An 18,693-nucleotide genomic window follows, 5' to 3' on the forward strand; every position below is an offset into this window, starting at 1 on the left:
TGAAAATGCTTTAAAGTTACTAAACCCTTCGAAACCAAACAAATATACTGCTAATGACAAAGTTTCTCCACTTAAAATGGAAGACATGAAATGAGATCAGCTGTAAGCATACAAATTCAGAATTGTAGCTGCAGCAGTGAAAGTATAAAATAATTAAGGGATTCTTTCTGAAGACAAATGAGAATCTTGACACCAGATTTTCAAGACAATACCATCTGGCATACTGGTTGACTATTCTTCATAATGGAGAAGAAAATAATCTCCACAAAGCTTATCAAATTTAAGTGTATCACCAGATTTTTGTGTTTGTCTCTCCTGTCTAGTGTCAACCCCAAAACTCCCAGTTAAACTCCAGGTTAAACACAGATGTGTTAACATTCACAAAACTTGCTCTATTTTATTTTGTTTTGTTTCGTTTATTTGTTTTCAGCCAGATAAAGTCACACAGATGTGGTTTTAAGGGACGTGGTTTAATGCCAGACTTGGTAGTTAGATTATGGTTGGACTGGATGACCTTAAGGGTCTTTTCCAACTTAAATAATTCTATGATTCCATGAAAACAGACCAATGGCACTATCAAAAAAACTACCACTTTAGAAAGGGTCTCAAATTATGTAGTCTTCCCAGTTAGCCTCCTGGAAAAACCTGTGACATGAGTTTAAACTGTAATCTTCTGGAACATAGTCAAACTGTTTGCATGTCTATTCATAAATACCCGTTCCACAGATCTGGCCTGTATACTGGTCCAGGAACTGAATGGATTTTGTTCTAAAGAATTTAATCCAGTTAAAGAGATTAACGCAGATAAACTCTTACTGCTTCCCATGGCACACAGGGAAACCTTTGGTAAAAGATGACTTTCACAGTTTGATGGCTACTTCAATTCATATGGCTCTCTACTGTACTGCAGTGTAATGAAATGCGAATAGAGATATGAATCTGTGTATTTGTTGTCAAAATACAAAATACCATATCATACACAACTTACCCCCAGAACTAAAAGGCATGTCATTCCTGAACACTGTTAATCAGGCTTGTATTTCAAATAAGGACTTTTTTTTTTTCCTCTTTAATTTCTCTAAAAAATCCTTTTTTTTCCCTAAGGAAAAATGACTACCACCTCCTATCTTAGGCATACCATCTAAGTTAAGGCATGAACTCACATTATTACTTTGAATGTTTTTTGCAAGAACTTAGTGGATTTGGATTTTCTTTTATCATCCACTGATTTATCCTAGGAGAACACCCTTTCCCAAATTTATAGAAATATACTTTTGCTTAATATCATTATTGATGATTTTGTATTATTTTAATGAAGAACAATACCAGATCTTGAATATCGATAAGTATTGCATAGCACAAAGTTGCCTAGTGTTCACAATAACATTACATTATATGCATAAAGATTCCTCTAGTTCCTGGTTTCTCCTTGTTTCTATGTTAGGAATAGTGAAGGATGATAAAAATTTTTTTAAGGAGCTCAGATTTTTCTCCTTAGTTAACATTTTCCCCAGAGTCTTCGCAGGGTCCCCTCATTACCATTTATTCCTCAAATTTGGATAATCAGGCTGGGAACATGTCAGAGAAGCACACTGAGTAACTGTGGCAGGGATTCAACTGGGTACAGCTTCACATTTGCTCAGAGTCAGGTAAAATTAATCCCAGTGCCATTCTTAGCCACTTGCAGCTGGAGCAGACCTGATTTGCAAAGATGAAGGCGGATGCTGGGCCCACCACTGGCTTTACTCAGGGGTAGTGAAAGAAGAACCTTAACACGTTGGTGAAGGGGGTGTGAGGAAAAGTGTTAGAGGAAAGCAAGTGTGAAGTTATAGCACCTGAGGTTACATTTCAGAGATTTCAGAGTGACGGAAAACCACTATTTAGCTTGTTAGAGATGGGGGGAAAAAATCTGCTCACACATGGACTTGCACATGGAAAATTCTGAGAGAAATCCCAGGTGCTCAACACTTCTGCCAGGATGCTTGGAAGATCCAAAGGGGAAGGAAAATAGCACTATGAAGCCAGAGGCATTCAGTTTCTATTTTTTCAGTTTGTTTAATTTCTACTTGTTCAGTTCTATTAGCAGAAATCAAAACAAGCTGAATAGGCTCATAAGAAAGAGTCAAAGCTTCTATTCTTTTCATAGATTATCTTATTTGCACAAGTATCCATTTAATGTGTTAGAATAAAATAAATGCCATTTCTTGTCAGGAAAAAAACAATTGCCTAATAATTAAATTTACACTTTTCCTTTAGGGGTGGCATTAATATTAGTGTAGAGTGGAGATTTATGCTCTGGCTACGCTGCTGTTACAAAGGAGGAGGGCCTGCATTGAGAGGTGTTCCCTACAAAGGATTCCAAGCAAGTAAAGGGAATTATTAGGGCAGCTCTTGTAAGGGAACTTGTTGCTGCTTACCACCTACAGCAGAAACAATTTCCTCTGAGACAAGAATAACTGAAATGACATTAACTCATACTAGGAACAAAGAAAAGAGCACTGTATGTCCCAGAAGTCAGAATCGTAGAATCATAGAGTCAGTCAGGGTCAGAAGGAACCACAAGGATCACCTAGTTCCAACCCCCCTCCCATGGGCAGGGACACCCTACCCTAGAGCAGGCTGCCCACAGCTTCATCCAGCCTGGCCTTGGCCTCATCCAGCCTGGCCTTAAACACTTCCAGGGACAAGGCCTCAAACACCTCCCTGGGCAACCCATTCCAGCCTCTCACCACTCTCATGGTGAACAACTTTGTCTTCATGTCCAGCCTGAGCCTACCCACCTCCAGCTTTGCTCCATTCCCCCTAGTCCTGTCACTCCCTGATATCCGGAAAAGTCCCTCCCCAGCTTTTTTGTAGGCCCCTTCAGATACCGGAAGGCCACAAGAAGGTCACCTGGGAGTCTCCTCTTCTGCAGAGTGAGCAGCCCCAACTCTTTCAATCTGTGCTCACAGCAGAGCTGCTCCAGCCCTCTGGTCATCCCAGTGGCCCCTCTCAGGACATGCTCCAGCATCTCCACAGCCTTCTTGTAATGGGGGCTCCAGAACTGGATGCAGTACTCCAGGTGGGGTCTCAGCAGAGTACAGTAGAGAGGGAGAATCACCTCACTCCACCTGCTGGCCACACTTCTCCTGCTGCAGCCCAGGATCTGGTTGGCCCTCTGGGCTGCAAGAGCTCACTGATGGATCATGTTGAGCTTCTCATCCACCAGCACCCCCAAGTCCCTCTGCTCAGGGCTGCTCTCCAGCCTATCACTGCCCAGCCTGTATTTGTGCTTGGGATTGCCCCAACCCAGATGCAGGACACTGCACTTGGTCTTGTTGAACCTCATGAGGCTGGCTTGTGCCCACCTCTCCAGCCAATCCAGGTCTCTCTGGATGGATCCCTTCCCTCCAGCCCGTCTGCTGCACCACACAGCTTGGTGTGGTCAGCAAACCTGCTGAGGGTTCACTCAGGGCCACTGTCCATGGCACTGACAAAGATGTTGAAGAAGACTGGTCCCAGGACTGATCCCTGAGGGACTCCACTTGTCACTGGCCTCCACTTGGACATGGACCTGTTGACAGCCACTCTTTGGCTGCAGCCATCAAGCCAATCTAGTGGTCACCCATCAAACCCATGTGCCACCAGCTTGCAGACCAGGATGTGGTGCGGGACAGTGCCAAAGGCCTTGCTCAGGCCCAGGTAAATGACATCAGTTGCTCGCCCCTCATCTATCAATGCTGTGACCTGTTCATAGAAGGCCACCAGGTCTGTCAGGCAGGATTTGCCAGAGACAACGATCCTCATAAAACACAGAAATGAGCAGACAATGTGCCTGAGAGTGGGGGAGGTATCTGTATCAATTCTCCTTAAAGATAAGCTAGTCTAGAAGCCAGAGCTCAAAAATTACTTTCCTCCAATATAATGCTCTGGAGTCCTGTATACCCCAAAATTCCTCTCCCTCCGTGATTTGAATGGGAGAGGAAAAGGTGTGAAAAACCTGTTCCTTCCCCCCCTGCTCTGCAGGTGTGAAGGGGGGGAGCAAAGGGCCCTTCTGGTACAAGGGCTGCCCGTGCAGTGCCCACGCTGGGATCGGGTTGGGCATTGGCTGTGGCCTTCATGCCTGGGCAGTGCTAACTCAGCTCTTTGTCTAGGAAAGGTATAAATATTGGGGTACTTCCCACCTTGGGGTTCCTGCCTTAGAGTTGTTCCCTGCCTAGATAGTTCCTGCAGAAAGAGTCCCCTGGTCCTCCAAAGGACAAGCTCCTGAGGGACAGGACCGTCCCAGCTTTGGACGGCTTCCCACCGTGAGCACCCTTTATGCAGGCTTGATAGGCCTAACGATGCTCGGATGTCTTTTCAAAGAGAGGGAGGGGACAAGCATCTGGACTGCCCTTCCTCTCAGCCAGCCTGGCTCACCTGTGAGTGAGCTTTTGGCTCAGCCTGGTTAATAGTGGGGAAGGCTCTGGTAAGTAGCTTAGCCTTTTCCAACTCCTGACTTCCAAAGTAGTCAAATTTATCTGTGGTGTCCTTGTAAGATCTTCTCAAACTGAATCTGCTAATTAAAACTAAATTAATTTCTGTATACAGTTTTGGGGCCAGGTTTCAGGAAAATAAAATAACTCTATTCTTCTTCTATATATTCCTGACTCAGACACATTAATTCCTTGCCTCCACAACATATAAGAACTGTCTTACTTTTTATCTGTTAACCAATTATTTACCCATACAAGGATTTGCCTATATTTTGACAAGAAACTACACCAGAAGACTTTTGGATGTCTAAACAAAATTGGAAATGAAAGTGAGTGCTGATAAACACATGGCTGTTGACACCCTTAAAAGACTCCAATAGATTTGTTGATATACTTCCATTCATAAAAGTCATGGCTGTGTCTTCTCAAGTGTGTTTGATTTACCCAGGTACCCCCTAATTGTATTTTTCACTGTAGGTTCAGAAAACCCCTAAACATGTGGAATAAAGAGAATGAGCTTACAGGACTACAGGACATCAGAACACTATAAAAGCCTGCAGGATCCTGGCTGACTCTTCTTCTGTAGTTGGAATAGTGCAATTTGAGACAAGAGAGCACTGCTTAACTGTATATTTTAAATATGTATGTGTGTGTGTATATATATATATATGTTCTGTTTTATCAGATTATATTTCCTGTGTGTCTGTGTATATTGAAAAGATATGAAAAATGCAATCAATTAACTCCATTACATTGCAAACAATCTTAACACATGTACCTAGGTTGTAAGCAAATTATACAAACCCAGATTTTCCAGGCTGCTCAGTCCTACATCCTGACTTTATTCCTTTCTCTTTTTGAAAAACATTCTTTCTTCAGTGCTCTAGTATTATGTCTGCAGCCATGGTCCTCTTCTGCATCATCCCCTGAGCTGCTTTAAATGACACAAACTCTACGTGATTGTTCCATGCAGCCACATATGTGATACATCTGCTCTGCCATCGTGTTACTCATGCTGGAAAAGGAAACCGAGAACACATGGCCAGACCACCAGAGATTTGGTCCTGCTGTGACAATTAAAGGTAACTTGCAGCTACAGGATTCTCTCAACCATCTGCTCCTTTGAGGAGAAATACAGCTTCAGACTGCCCCAAATCAGTATGATCCAGAGAGTATTTTCCTTTTGGACCTTGTCAGAAATTCTCACTAGTCAAGTCCATGAGTCTTATGAGGCATACTTGTGTCTAATTCTTCAGTTGATGTGCAAGTCCTGATCCAAGTTTATTAGCTTGCAGGTGGGGCTTACTAGGAAAGGAAAATCTTACATTTCCTTGTCCCTGTCTTGCTCTTTTTCACTCTCCTTATCCCTGTCTCCAGCCACATTGTACACCTCTGTCCTATTGGTGAGACCTTGCTTCTCAATATCAACATATTATACAATAAGTTATGGCACAAGGAACAGCAGGAGAAGAATAAAGGCAAATTTCAAAGGGACAACACAGAAATTAACTAAATACTTTGTGAGGCATTCCTGCCTAGCCTTATTTCATACTTCACAAGATGGTAGCAATAATGAGGGATTGAACACTGCCTTCTTGAGCAAGGTTTTGGTCTGCTTGATCAACTCAAACCAGCCAGCTAGAACCTGACGATAAGCTGCTGTGTCCAACTTGATTTAGGTTATTATTCTAAAAGACTGAACTTGCCAGGGTGTGATTGCACATGCAGACTAAACTGACTGAGTTATAAAATTCCAAGAACTGCTTTGCATGCTTTAACTGGGACATGAACTTGTTGAGCACAAATTTGTTCACCAGTGAGCTTCATTCTTAAATTAATATTTATCCTTAAGGGGAAATACAGGTGACTAATCCTCTTTTTAAAATGCAGGACTTACAGTCTCAGAGACAAAAATATTCTCTATTAACTGTAAGAAAATGACTCACGGATAAGTATATTTTTTCTGGACAGCTGAGAAGAAGAAATATTTAGACAGTCTGGAAAATCTCTTATCACTGTTCTGGCTTACACAGCATTTCTGGCTTGAATAACTCAACATGCAGAACCACAGGATATTCACACAAGCCTCTTGTTACTGTTTTCAGATCTTTTTTTTAGTATGATTGAGATCTAATGCCAAAGTTTCAGTTGTTGCTGTGTTAATGCTGTAAATGTGGCAGATGCTGTGAAAAGACCTTCTGCTTGACATCACCTTATTGCTTCTAGAGAAGATGTACTTGTCCCTAAATCATCTCTTTCAAGTATCGGAAGTTCAGCAATGCGAGTTCAAGGATCAACTGCAATTTAGCCGTCTGTGCTCCACCTGACATGGGAAAAAGTCCACAGCAGCTTGTACAACATGGGTAGAACAACTTTCTCATGACAAATTTCTCCCTGCAGAGTAACTGCTGATACTTAGACTGCCATAATCCAAAGATCCACTACTCTACTAGAAGCCAGATCAGAATCACTTACCTGTCACCATCATTGATAATAACTGTTAAAACCAGAAATAATCCTCTGAAGTGCTGGGATCATCCACAGATATCTGAAAGAAGAAGAAACTACAGTTGAAATTCTCAAAATTCCAAAACTGCTGGAGTTTCTTTCTTGCAGAAAATGCAAGTCAGAAGAATGTGTGTGAGATAGAAGGAGCTGTTAAATACACAAAGTTCTTTGAACTTGTTCTCTTCAATGTCCATCTATCCAAAATGGAGGCAGTGCTGAAATGCACATAAATTAGTATGCTGACTAACAGTGTCTGTCTGCAGGGTTTCTGTGCAATCCAATAGAAATAAACTGTTGCTTTTTTAAAGAGAACATGTGTAAACACCAACTTTCCCCTCCTGGGATGAAATAGATTATAGGCTGCTGTTTTATGGCTTAGCCAACTTGAGTCATGTTCTTCAGAAGGATTAATACTTGTGTTAACCCAGAGGTGAATAACTGAAAAATGCATTGGCTCTTAACGGTGGAAAGAACTCTAAAAAACTCTAAAATATTTTGCCAGTACAAAAAAATTCGTTCCTAAAATCTACTATGCCAACTGAAGGTGAATTAAAACCATGCTGATGTACAATAATAATTATGATTAATGTATGCATATTACAATTTAAATAACTGCATTAATTCAAGACTAATAATTGCATATATTATTAAAACAATTAATTTGTAGATGTGTTGCCAGTTATAATAGAAATCCTCTTATTTTGTTTTAGCTCCTGTGACAAATAAAATAGTATCATTAACTACCTAGAAACAGAAAATTAGGAAATTATTTCAGTGCCTCGTGCTTTTAACTATATCACTTCTGCTATCAACACTCATCCCCACATCTGTGGTGCACTGAACTCTTGCCTAAATTATGTTGATTGAACAGCTGTGTGGTTGTGCTGAAAACAGGAATGCTGATGTGATGCTGCTGAGGGATAAAATAACCTTATTAAAAACAATTTTAAAAGGTGATGAGGTTAGGTTATAAGGCATTTTTTGGATCTTTTTTGGTAATATGCTATTAACACTATTGATAGGGCACAGTAAAGTGGTAAGAAAACACAAAACTGAGGAAGTGGGGCTGGAAAAAACTGAAACTGGAATTTCCATTTAACTAAACTTTTAAGTAGCATAAAAACCAAACTGCACCAAAGAACAAAGATTGATCTACAATTGGTCTCCTTGTTTCTGAAAAGCACAGTAGTCACAGCATTAGATTAAGCACAGAAGAGAATGTAGAAATCAAGATCCATGCAACCTACCTCAGGAAAAAATCAGCTTAGGCTGGCAACAAAGAAAGAGGGTCAAAGAAACCAAATATATGCATAGTTTGATGTGAACCAATTATGACTGCTGTGCTGTGCTCTGGAAAGCTCCTCTGCTCCATTGGCTTGTGTTGCTGCTGAGAAACTGTTTGCTATTATGGCATGCAGTCTGATCAAGAGCACACAAAGAGCTGTACAATAGCTCGTTAACTAAGAAACAAAAACGTTGTGGAACTGTATTTAATTAATTTTCCTTAATGATACCATGTTAAATGGCACAGCCACAGATTTGGTTTAACCATTTCAATGACCTTATATACCTTTAAGTAATGTAGCATTGTTAACAAGAACTAAGTATTAGCTACTGTAACACCCTGGTATCAAGTATCCTCAGCAGCATTCAAACTGATGTCAGACCAGAACTTGTTGAACTGTTCAAAATTTAGTGCAGTAATGAGAACCTTGCCCAGTTGTTCTCTTGACTGATCTGTTAAAAGATATAAGTATGTCTCATGCTACCTGACTCTTCCTAGACTATGAAATTCTACTCTTAGAAATTATTTTACTCTCTTAATCCTGGGATACAGAATTTCTGACGCTAAATGTTGATTAAGAGACATATTTAAAGAAACCTATGCATGAACAATGAACAAGTTTTAATGCAGGGGAATAAATTTTCCAAGACTGAGGCACGATTTCTAACCATAGAAAGGCTGCACACTACAGCTTTACCTCTGTGTGATTTCTGAAAGTACAGGTCAGAGGGAACTACGTCATGAGAGATGAGTATGGATTTTTTAGTGATTCACCACAATAAGATTCTTTTTTTCTGTCACAGATTTGACAAACACATATTCTTTAATTGATGTAACATCTCCAGAATATTTCTTCTTCTAATTTTACTCTTTGCTCTCATAATTTCTGTTACAGGAGCTATCTTCTTGAACATCTAAAAGTAGGTTGTACAAAAAATGCATAATATTGAGAACAGCCCTCCAATAGCAAGGACAATAGAAGGAACAAACCTCTTCCATTTCAGATTACAATGATTGGTATAATGTAGGCAAAGGAGAAAAAAAACACTACACCTCACAAACAGTTATTAATAAGTACACAAAGTACACAAGTGTGTTTATTACATTTTTTTGCAAGCACTTTGTTCTACATTTCAAAAACGCCACCATCAAGCTGTTGGCACATTTATGTACAAAACAGATTAATTGTAATGCCTGCTACAAAGCATTCTTTGTGAAAATACAAACTCTAATACCAGAGAAGAGCCAAAAGCATTAACATTGTTACATGAGTTTAAAAGACATAATTTTAAAAATCAGCACAAACGTTTTAAGACACAAAACTGAAACACTACAATATAGAATGCAAAAGAGGTCCCTAATACTTTTTGCAGAACTGTAATACCGGTACTGCACATTTTCAGAAAACTGTTGACCCTATAGGACAGCCTAAGTGTAAAAAAAAAAAGGAAAACAGTCCAAAACCTCAAATCAAAAACACAACCAAAAAAACCCAAAACAGGCAAAAGAAAAGAAAAAAAATTCAATCAACTAATACTACTTAATGCATTATCATGCCACAAGTAACTATAGTCATTACCCTCTACTTACTACAAGAATTGTTAAAAATTACTGATGATGCATGACTAGTAATAGTACAAAGAAGAGTTTTACTCAATAAGTTTTATTAGAAATGCACTTACACTGAGAGAATTCACAATGGTCCAATAAGTGCACAAAACTACCTAAGATTTTTAACACTGACAAAAATGTCTTGTCAGGCTACATCACTTTAAAAGACACTTTTACAGCATTCTTGTAGCATTAGAAATAGGCAAAAAAACCCAACCAACCAAACAAACAAAAACCAAACAAAAAAAAGACAAAAAAGCCCAAACAAAACCCAAGCAAACAAACAAAAAAAACCCCACCAACCTCCACCAAATTTGGTCCAGCAATACTGACTTTGCTTAATTAGGGTTTTCTGGTTTTTTTTTGATACAGGTAATTATTCCAAATTAAGATGATCTATCTTTCTGATAACATTTTCCTATCAAAATAAATGTTCAAATATATTACTACACTTTCAAATAATAAACTCTGTAGTGGTTTTTCACCTTACTTTAACATAGTACAGGTAAACCAGTATGTGTAGGAAAGCTAGAAGCCAAGCTATAACATTTATGGAAGTCTCTTTTAATGTGTCATGTACAGTTCAGACAGGTGCAATCCATTTAACTTTTTTAAGCAGGTAAAAAGACATCTGATCCTATGGTCACGGTATTTTTTTATGTATCACTTTCATAAATGTAGCTAAGCAGTAATTTCTTACGTTATCACATGAACAGCTCCAATCATCATTGAATTAAAGAGAGATCATTCTGTAAAAAACTATGGATAACTATATCACTTAATTAACAATTGTCTATATACCATAAGTCTTTAACAGGTAGCCGTGGTATTAAATTCCTTCAAAAGGCAAGTGGCCATGCATTGTTAGCACCACAGGCTGCATGCTCACAATACAAACAGGAATTATCACCCATTGAACTTGGAACATGAGAATATTATTTAAAAACATCAATAATAATACAATGTTAACAAAGATAAGAAGCACTTTTTTCTTTTTTTTTTCTTTCTTTTTCCTCTTTTTTTTTCCTTTTTCTTTATTTTTTCCTTTTTTTTTTTTTTTTACCCACTATTACAAATTTAGAAATTGCACCTTTGTTTAAAACTTTCTTAGGACTTTCACTCACATTGATCAGGGTCCATCTGGCAAGTTTTCCATATATAAGGAAAGTCATCTGAATGGTTTCTCTATATATTGTACATCATGTACAATGGTCCCTTTGAAGTATACCTGTAGTTAAAGTGGTTATCGAACTCAAAACTAAAAAGTATAAAAAGCTACTTTTTTTTCCCAAAAACATATAAGAAACAATGCAAAAAGTGTTATGCATAACACATACAAAGTGATTAAAAAAATCAAACACATATCTGTATTTGACAATAGTTTAGTATATTTGATCTAGCAGAACTAATTAGATTAAAAGAAATTAGGAAAGGCTATTTAGGAGCTTTGTGGTAGAGAATGGTTACACAGAGTAAGAACTAATTAAGAAACCAAGTGCTAGACAACCAAGAATTGTACAGAGGTGATATGTAAGTCACCCAAACTATCTTTTGTGAGAAGCACTTCCAATTGGTTTTAAAATGGTTGGATAGCCTTTAGTTAAACAACAAAGCATTCACATATTAGAAAGTAAGACAGGGTTTCTTTTATGTGTAAGCGTTGAGCCTCTCTTTAGAGCGAGTAGAATGAATATCATGAAGCTCTTGTTCCTCCTTTGATTTAATATCTTCGTATTTCTGCATTCTGCATGCATCTTTCACATAGGCCCAGTTGGCAGACAACACCATGAGATAATGGACCTGTAAGGGAGGTAACACAGAGGTAAGAAACAGCAGACCTAATCAGAATAGAACAGGTTCAGTCATGAAAGCTCTAGGACTCAGATTGGGTTTTCATCAGAGGGAACTAAACATTGTTAAATCAAGAAGCAATACAGCTACACAGTATGAATTCCATTCATCTTCAGATTACTCAACTGACAGCTGCTACTGTTACTGTGACTAGGAGTTGGTAGCCATGGTTATAAAAAAATTAAAATCTAAAAACTCATCAGATCATCCCTGCTTCACTATTTCAGCCAGTCTGAAAATCTATGTGGAAAAATATCTTCTTGCTATTTCTTGCAGACTTCTCTCCATTGAAACACTATTTGTTAAAGCAGTTGCTTAAGACAGAAACGTGTGGTAGACATATCTGTAGTCTTGTGATTACATATGCATTACAATAGAAAAAGAATTGCTTTTTCTTTCTCAGTAAAGTTAGCATTAGCAATCCTCTTAGCCATGCCACTTCTAGCTATTTTGTCAAATCCAGCTAATTTAGGTAAAAAATGTCAAAAACCAAAGAATATTTTCAGCTAGGCAAAATGTGACAAAATGCAGTTAAGAAATAAACTCAAGATCTTAAAAAGGCACATTTCTCATCATTTTACTCGAGCATTTTTACTTCATTACTGTATTAGTTACACCACTATATATATGTGTGTGTGTGTGTAATTCTTTATGCTGTCTAGAAAAATAAAGCAGTCTGTATGATTTTAAAAGACTTCTGTCCATCATGAATGACACAGGAATTATATTTGTGTTCTATGTACATTTTTTAACATGCAAAAATACCTCCTTCTTTAAAAAAAAAAAAAAATTGGGAGCTTTCCAAAATCAAAATTTAAAAGATGTCTAAAAAGAAGGGATCATTTGCAGCCAGTGCAAGTTACTGGACAAATTATGATGACATATTCCCAAAAGCTTGGTTTATTTGCGTTAGTAAATGAGAAGGACCAAATGTCTATGAATACATCTGAGGATTAAACACCAATTAAAGGATATTGGCAATATTGTCACATGAACAAATGTTTTTTCATAAGGCTTTGAATAAATCTAATCTGAAAGTTAGTGAAAGGTATCTTACCAGTAGAAAAATTAGGTTTTTCAAATGTTTTCCATTATAGAAGATGTATAGCACCCAAATTGCCTTTGAGATGGAGCTTAGTAGTTTATTAAAATCACCTGGTATGGCTGCCAGTGACTGAACTTAATGACCACTTAGTCTTCTAAATGGTGGCAATGAACAGTCAAAGTGACAAATTTTAATGTAACACTAGTACAAGGAATGAAGCTGAGGCCTCCAAAGAACTGCTGCCAATGCTACTTTATTCAAAATTCCTGAGTTTGCTTAATCTTCATGCTTTCTGGCCATGCCCTTTGGCTGCCTGATAGAGAACTGCTATCTTGTCCACTCCAACTTCCCAAGTCTAGACATTTCAGAGTATCTGAAGATTTTGAAAACTTCCCTTTTGAAGGCAGACCTCAGATGTCCTACCTTCAGTCTGCTGGATCTGCTCACAGGAAGCCTCCGTGACCTTCTCAAACTTGTCTCACTCTTACCTTAGGATATGTTCTATTGACTCTGTATTCTTCCAGAAAATAAAAATGTTCAGTATTAATATTCAGCTAGTTTATTCTAGGACTCTCTGGACATTTATTCTTCCCTTAGCAGGTTTTCAGATACTTTCTCATGAAAGCATCTCTTAAATTCCTTAATCCACTGTCTCAGTCACCACAAAAAACAATTCTTGAAGTCAAAAAGATTCCACTCTTCCCTAAGAAACTGACAAACTAAACTAGAATTCAATTACTGGAAAATGGAATAGAGTAATCATGAAAACACTTTGAGATTGTGCACATTATCCTCTTATTATTGGACTTGTTTTAGATATATGAGTATTTTAGATGCATAGTAAGTGAACAGAACCCATTTAGTATGTTTTTGCTTTTTTGGAAATACAAATGTTGGCTTTTTCCTCAAATGCTTGGTGGTAATGAGCACTGTTATATGCATTTCTTAATGTGGATAATTAAGATCAAGGAAACCATTCTGAAACACTTCAGAGTGAATACTTTTGGTGCCTTTTTATCCTCGTACCTTATAGTGAGCTTTCACCCAGTTAATCCCTACTTGAGGAACACAAGAACTAGGAGAGGAGCCATAAAGAAGGAAAAAATAGTGTAATATTACTAGCATAATCTGTGATAGTAGTGCAAGTGCTAGAGATGGCAGCATGTAGTGTTGCTCTGGGACACTTCATGTGGTCATAATCTGGCAAACAGGAAAAGGAAATGCTTTGTATCTAAGTCACCCGCTCCAAAAGTTTTCACCATTGAACAGTCTCCGAATCAGGCATTGCTAAATCAAGTGAGAGACATTAATGGTGAATATTAATTCTGCTGAATAGAACTTCCCCTGCAGTAAAACTCTTGAGAAAAATCAGAAGTAACACCCTTAAAATCCAATCAATTCTGTCATTTCAAAGCAATTACAACCTGCATCCACTGAAAACACAAGTGATGGTCCTTTGAATGTAAGATTTCTCTTGAAAAGTGCAATCTGAACCTCAAACAGATTGTAGACACGAGAATCCTAGGAGTGGTATCTGAGCAGTATACTCACATCTTCCTAACCTTTGAAAACTAATCTGCTAGAAAACTTGGCAACTGAATAACGTGTGATGGAAATGCAGCCATGTAAGCAGATTTCTCACTAAATGTTTGGTAAGACCTAGTAAGAGACAAATTTAAACCTAATGTCTTCAGTTTCACTTGGCATTTTTTACCTATAAAAAGAATATTCTGAAGGTACAGGGGACACGATCTGACCTTCTTTAAACTCCAACTTAAAAAAACCCTACACAACCAAACTTCTAGAACAACTGTTGAAAACTCTTGGAGTTCATATTCACTATAAGTAGAATGGCTTTCCTGGAAGGAATTAATTTTGGTTGTATAATGAATATAATCTCAAATACATAATGATGTTCTGTAATGACATTTATACATTTAGCGGTCCCATCATCTTTATTTTTTTCTGTTTAAGGACAGGTTCCTAGGTAACATTGCCACACTATGAAGATCATCTTTAAGTGGCTGTCTAATTGCATTTTGCAGTTCCATGACCTGAACACCCTGAAGCCAGTGGGGTCCTGTGAAGGCCTATTCAAATTGAAGCAGGGCAGCTTCCATAGTCTGCCTCAGGATGTTTCATTTACAGACATATGAGAGGCAACTCAGGGTCTTTCCATACTTATGAAACATTCCAGTTTAATATACTTCATAAGGTAAAAGTATACTTCAACCTTTTAAAACTGCAGAGTTGCATCTAAGCTAGGGTCTTTTTGTTTGTTTGTTTTTCATTTTAGGACATGCCATCAGCTTACCAGGGCAGAAGTCTAAATAACTGCTCTCTTTTCCTTACATGCACCTAGTATTCTGCAGAAGATCACAATAATACTGGGGAAAAGGGACTAGACCACATATGTTTTCCTTGTTCATCAAAGGAGCATTGACTGCATCTCAGTCTTATAGGACATAACTTCGGCAGAAGTTCAGGCAGAGAGTACTGTTCACATGGTAACTTTTGAGAAGGGAAACTGTGCATCTCATAATTCAGTTTTGATGTAGTGATTTGGGGAAAACACTGCAGGCAGAGTGCTTAATAGCTTTACAATCAACCCTTTGAGATGGTATAATTTAAATTTAAACAACTTCATGTCTTCTATCTCCACAACACTGACAATAGTAAAATTATTAAGCTATTATGCATTACTTCAATGACCATTTCTGCATCCACTTCTTACCCAGACATAATAAAAGACAGTAATATTCAGAATCAGTGAACATTAAATGTGATTCAATATTCTATGCTTAAGACTCACAAAAAGGATCTACAACATAAATAATTCTATCAGGCTTTATCTCCTTGGGCTGAAGTGTAAGAATGACACATTTTTGAAACAAACTATTTGACATTTTCCTTCTATGCAAAATAAAGCTTTCCCTGACGCACACTGTAAAAAAATCTATGTTTTTCTATGCATCAATCCTAACCTGTAGGCTTCTCCTTTGAAGATTAAAGAGGCAGCTAGTGAATTGAGAAAAAATTCTAACATTCATAAACAAATCTGAAATAGAGAGCAAAGTAATAGACATAGGAAAATTGTGATTTGTGAGCAAAGGGATTTGCAAATATCAACAAATTTGTTTTGGTTTTTTTTTTCAGTAAATTACTACATTTTTAAAAACACTTTTAAAAAAATGCAAGTTCTATAAAACTATCCTGCTGACAGATGGCTTTAATATTTATGAACAAGCTGATTTCTTTGGCAAATTTCATGACATATACTGACATTAAAAGAGTTAAGGAAATCTGTAATTATTAATCTGGCTCTTGCAAATGTCCACAAATGCAGAAGTGAGTATGCAGTGGAATATTTCAATGCAATGACTTAAAATGCCATTTAAAGACTTCCACAAATGCAGAAGTGAGTATGCAGTGGAGTATTTCAATGCAATGACTTAAAATGCCATTTAAAGACTTCCACAAATGCAGAAGTGAGTATGCAGTGGAATATTTCAATACAATGACTTAAAATGCCATTTAAAGACAGGTTTTACCAATTTGGTTAGTCATTAGTCTCACTGATGATGCACTACTCTTACTGGCTGGTAATAAATGCAAACTACTTTAGTCAGATGAGCTATGCTAAAGTAACTATTTGCAAGAAATGTTTTTAAATGGCAATAAATTAATATGATTTCTCTTTTGTAAAGGACTGCTATTTTATTTTTTCTGTTATCTTCAATTTTCTCTCATGTCTTGTCCCCATTCTGCTCCTACTGTGACATACACTGCTTAGCCTATAAATGTGGTCTGATATGCCACTTTCAGAAATTATCACCATGGGAGTGGAATGTGCTAGTCTTCAGCAGGTTAAAACCAAATTATTTAGTTACACAATAGAATGCAAACATTTACCAACACTTGGACAATTTAATAGAACTTAGTCTCTGAATGTGTCTTTCTATTGAAATAATGAGTGTTACCGTGCCCACTCTGTGAAGCCTTAAAACACAATAAAGCACAACATATTCAAAAATATGTTAATAAATGTGAGCCATCAAAGTGAACTCCTAGTAGATTACTGATTGGTATAGAACATCTATGGCATCTTTTATATGGTATTGTGAGCTTTGAAGAGTTGTGGGTTTTAAGCTTTGGGGTTTTTTACATATTTAAATTACATTGCTCAATGTACCTACTTAATTTGCTCCCAATGAAGATGTGTTTGTTTTCATTGAAAAACATCTGGTGGCTGTTCTCATTCAAACCTCTTCTTTGAAATTCAGAATTGTTATCTGAGCAAATTACCATTTGCTAATTGCTACTGCAGAATGCCCAGGTTGCTGGTGGAATCCACATCCCTGGAGACGTTCAAGGTTAGTCTTTAGAGAGCTCTGAGCAATCAGATCTAGCTGGGGATATCCCTGTTTACTGCAGGGGTGTTGGACTAGATGACTCCTTCAATGCAGTGCATTCTGTGATTCTGTAAATACACTTCAAAACAGTAACATACTGGATATCTAATGGTCTCTTGGATATACTTTCCTAATGCAAATATATGTTGGTGTTGGTGTTGTTATTATCCTCATTATTATGATTACTATTATTAGTTTTGCAGCTAGTAGCAGAAAAGTCTCTATTTGGAAAATAAAATTAATTATTGATATTAATTATATTCTATTAATATATTTATTACTTGTGGTCTTGTCTACAGAAAGTACATGTTTTTCCTTTAGCTGTCTCCGTTGTGTTGGCATAGCGTCATGTAATACTGAGAAAATGGCAGAGACTAAAAAACAATAATCTAGCTTTGTTGAATATTCTCTGACTGTTCTTTTTAATAAATGCAATTCTAAGGAGAATTTAATATTTACGGGCCCAGGATTCAGTGAAAAATTACTAGTAACAGTAGAAATAGTAATCACTATTCCCTAACACTTTTCTTATAAAATGTGTCAGTACTGAGTAACAGTCATTCTTCATTTCTCATTGCACTTGTACAGAAACTCCATTCTAAAAATATCTTTATGTTTAAGCAGGCACAACAGGCAAGATAGAAAAACAAGGCAGTAGCTCATGGAATTTTTCTCTGTGGAACGTTCTCATTGGTAAAATGTCATCAAAGTAATCTTTTTTACAAAATAAAAGGAAAAATTAGTCCCGAGAGGATTGACCATTCACATATATGCACAGGACCGAGAGAAAGGGTCTGTTCCCAAAATAGCAGCATGGCAAGCCTGTGAAGGTACAGAGAGGCATAGATCATAAAAGTATATTACTATAGCTGTGGGACATGTGAGCTTAGGCAGAGCTGATCACAGCAAGAGAACGTTAACATTTGTAGAATGTGGATTTTTATCCATAAGAAGTAATCATGAAATTCTGCTTCAAAGGGAATCCATCATTATATTAGAAACTGAAAAAAGGATAAGACATAGTTTTGAGTAACATGAGTGCATTTCAGTAATAGCATTGAGTGACAGTATGAAAATCGATCAATACCAATACTAAGTAACAACCAGAATGTATTAGCAATTGAAACAAGGATGGGACCACAGAGCATTGGGTAGCTTACCATAGCAATGACTGCCGCTCCAGCTCCAGCAAGTGCCACAATGAATAAGTGGAATGTCATGTTAAGCTGCAAAGTGGGACAAAGAAAAGGACTTTCATGGTGGTACAATAAACAGAAATTGAACAAAAAGTCAGAATGACAGAGCAAATAATTACCTTGCTAAATAGAGCCACCCTGCTTCTTTTTGCAAAAGATTGACATTGTGCTTATGGTTGGTGTTTTGTTGCTTGTTTTACAATACTCATCTAATGGATGAAGCATGTTTTAAAATAGTGTATTTAAATCATAAATGCTATGAAAAATAATTCCTTTAAAATAAACAGTCCACCATCCGTTTTTTCTTTCTTTTTTTTTTTTTTTTAAAGTT

At 37.3% G+C, this 18,693-nt stretch overlaps 1 protein-coding gene and 1 long non-coding RNA gene across 4 annotated transcripts in view; both read right to left on the bottom strand.

Moving 5' to 3' along the window:
- Positions 1–7,002, bottom strand: part of LOC135178212 (uncharacterized) — a 72,734-nt gene extending 65,732 nt beyond the window's left edge. For both annotated transcript variants that reach the window (XR_010303434.1, XR_010303430.1), the window contains exon 1: positions 6,930–7,002. This is a non-coding gene — a long non-coding RNA (uncharacterized LOC135178212). The remainder of the gene's footprint in view (positions 1–6,929) is intronic.
- Positions 7,003–9,311: 2,309 nt separating this feature from the next.
- GPM6A (glycoprotein M6A) overlaps positions 9,312–18,693 on the bottom strand; it is a 108,728-nt gene continuing 99,346 nt past the window's right edge. For both annotated transcript variants that reach the window (XM_064148880.1, XM_064148879.1), the window contains exons 6-7: positions 18,327–18,392; positions 9,312–11,658 (exon numbers count right to left, since the gene is read on the bottom strand). In XM_064148880.1, coding sequence (XP_064004950.1) covers positions 11,506–11,658; positions 18,327–18,392 — 219 coding nt within the window. In that variant the 3' untranslated portion in view covers positions 9,312–11,505. The remainder of the gene's footprint in view (positions 11,659–18,326; positions 18,393–18,693) is intronic.

The sequence above is a fragment of the Pogoniulus pusillus genome, chromosome 9, assembly GCF_015220805.1.
Source record: "Pogoniulus pusillus isolate bPogPus1 chromosome 9, bPogPus1.pri, whole genome shotgun sequence".
NCBI lineage: Eukaryota > Metazoa > Chordata > Aves > Piciformes > Lybiidae > Pogoniulus > Pogoniulus pusillus.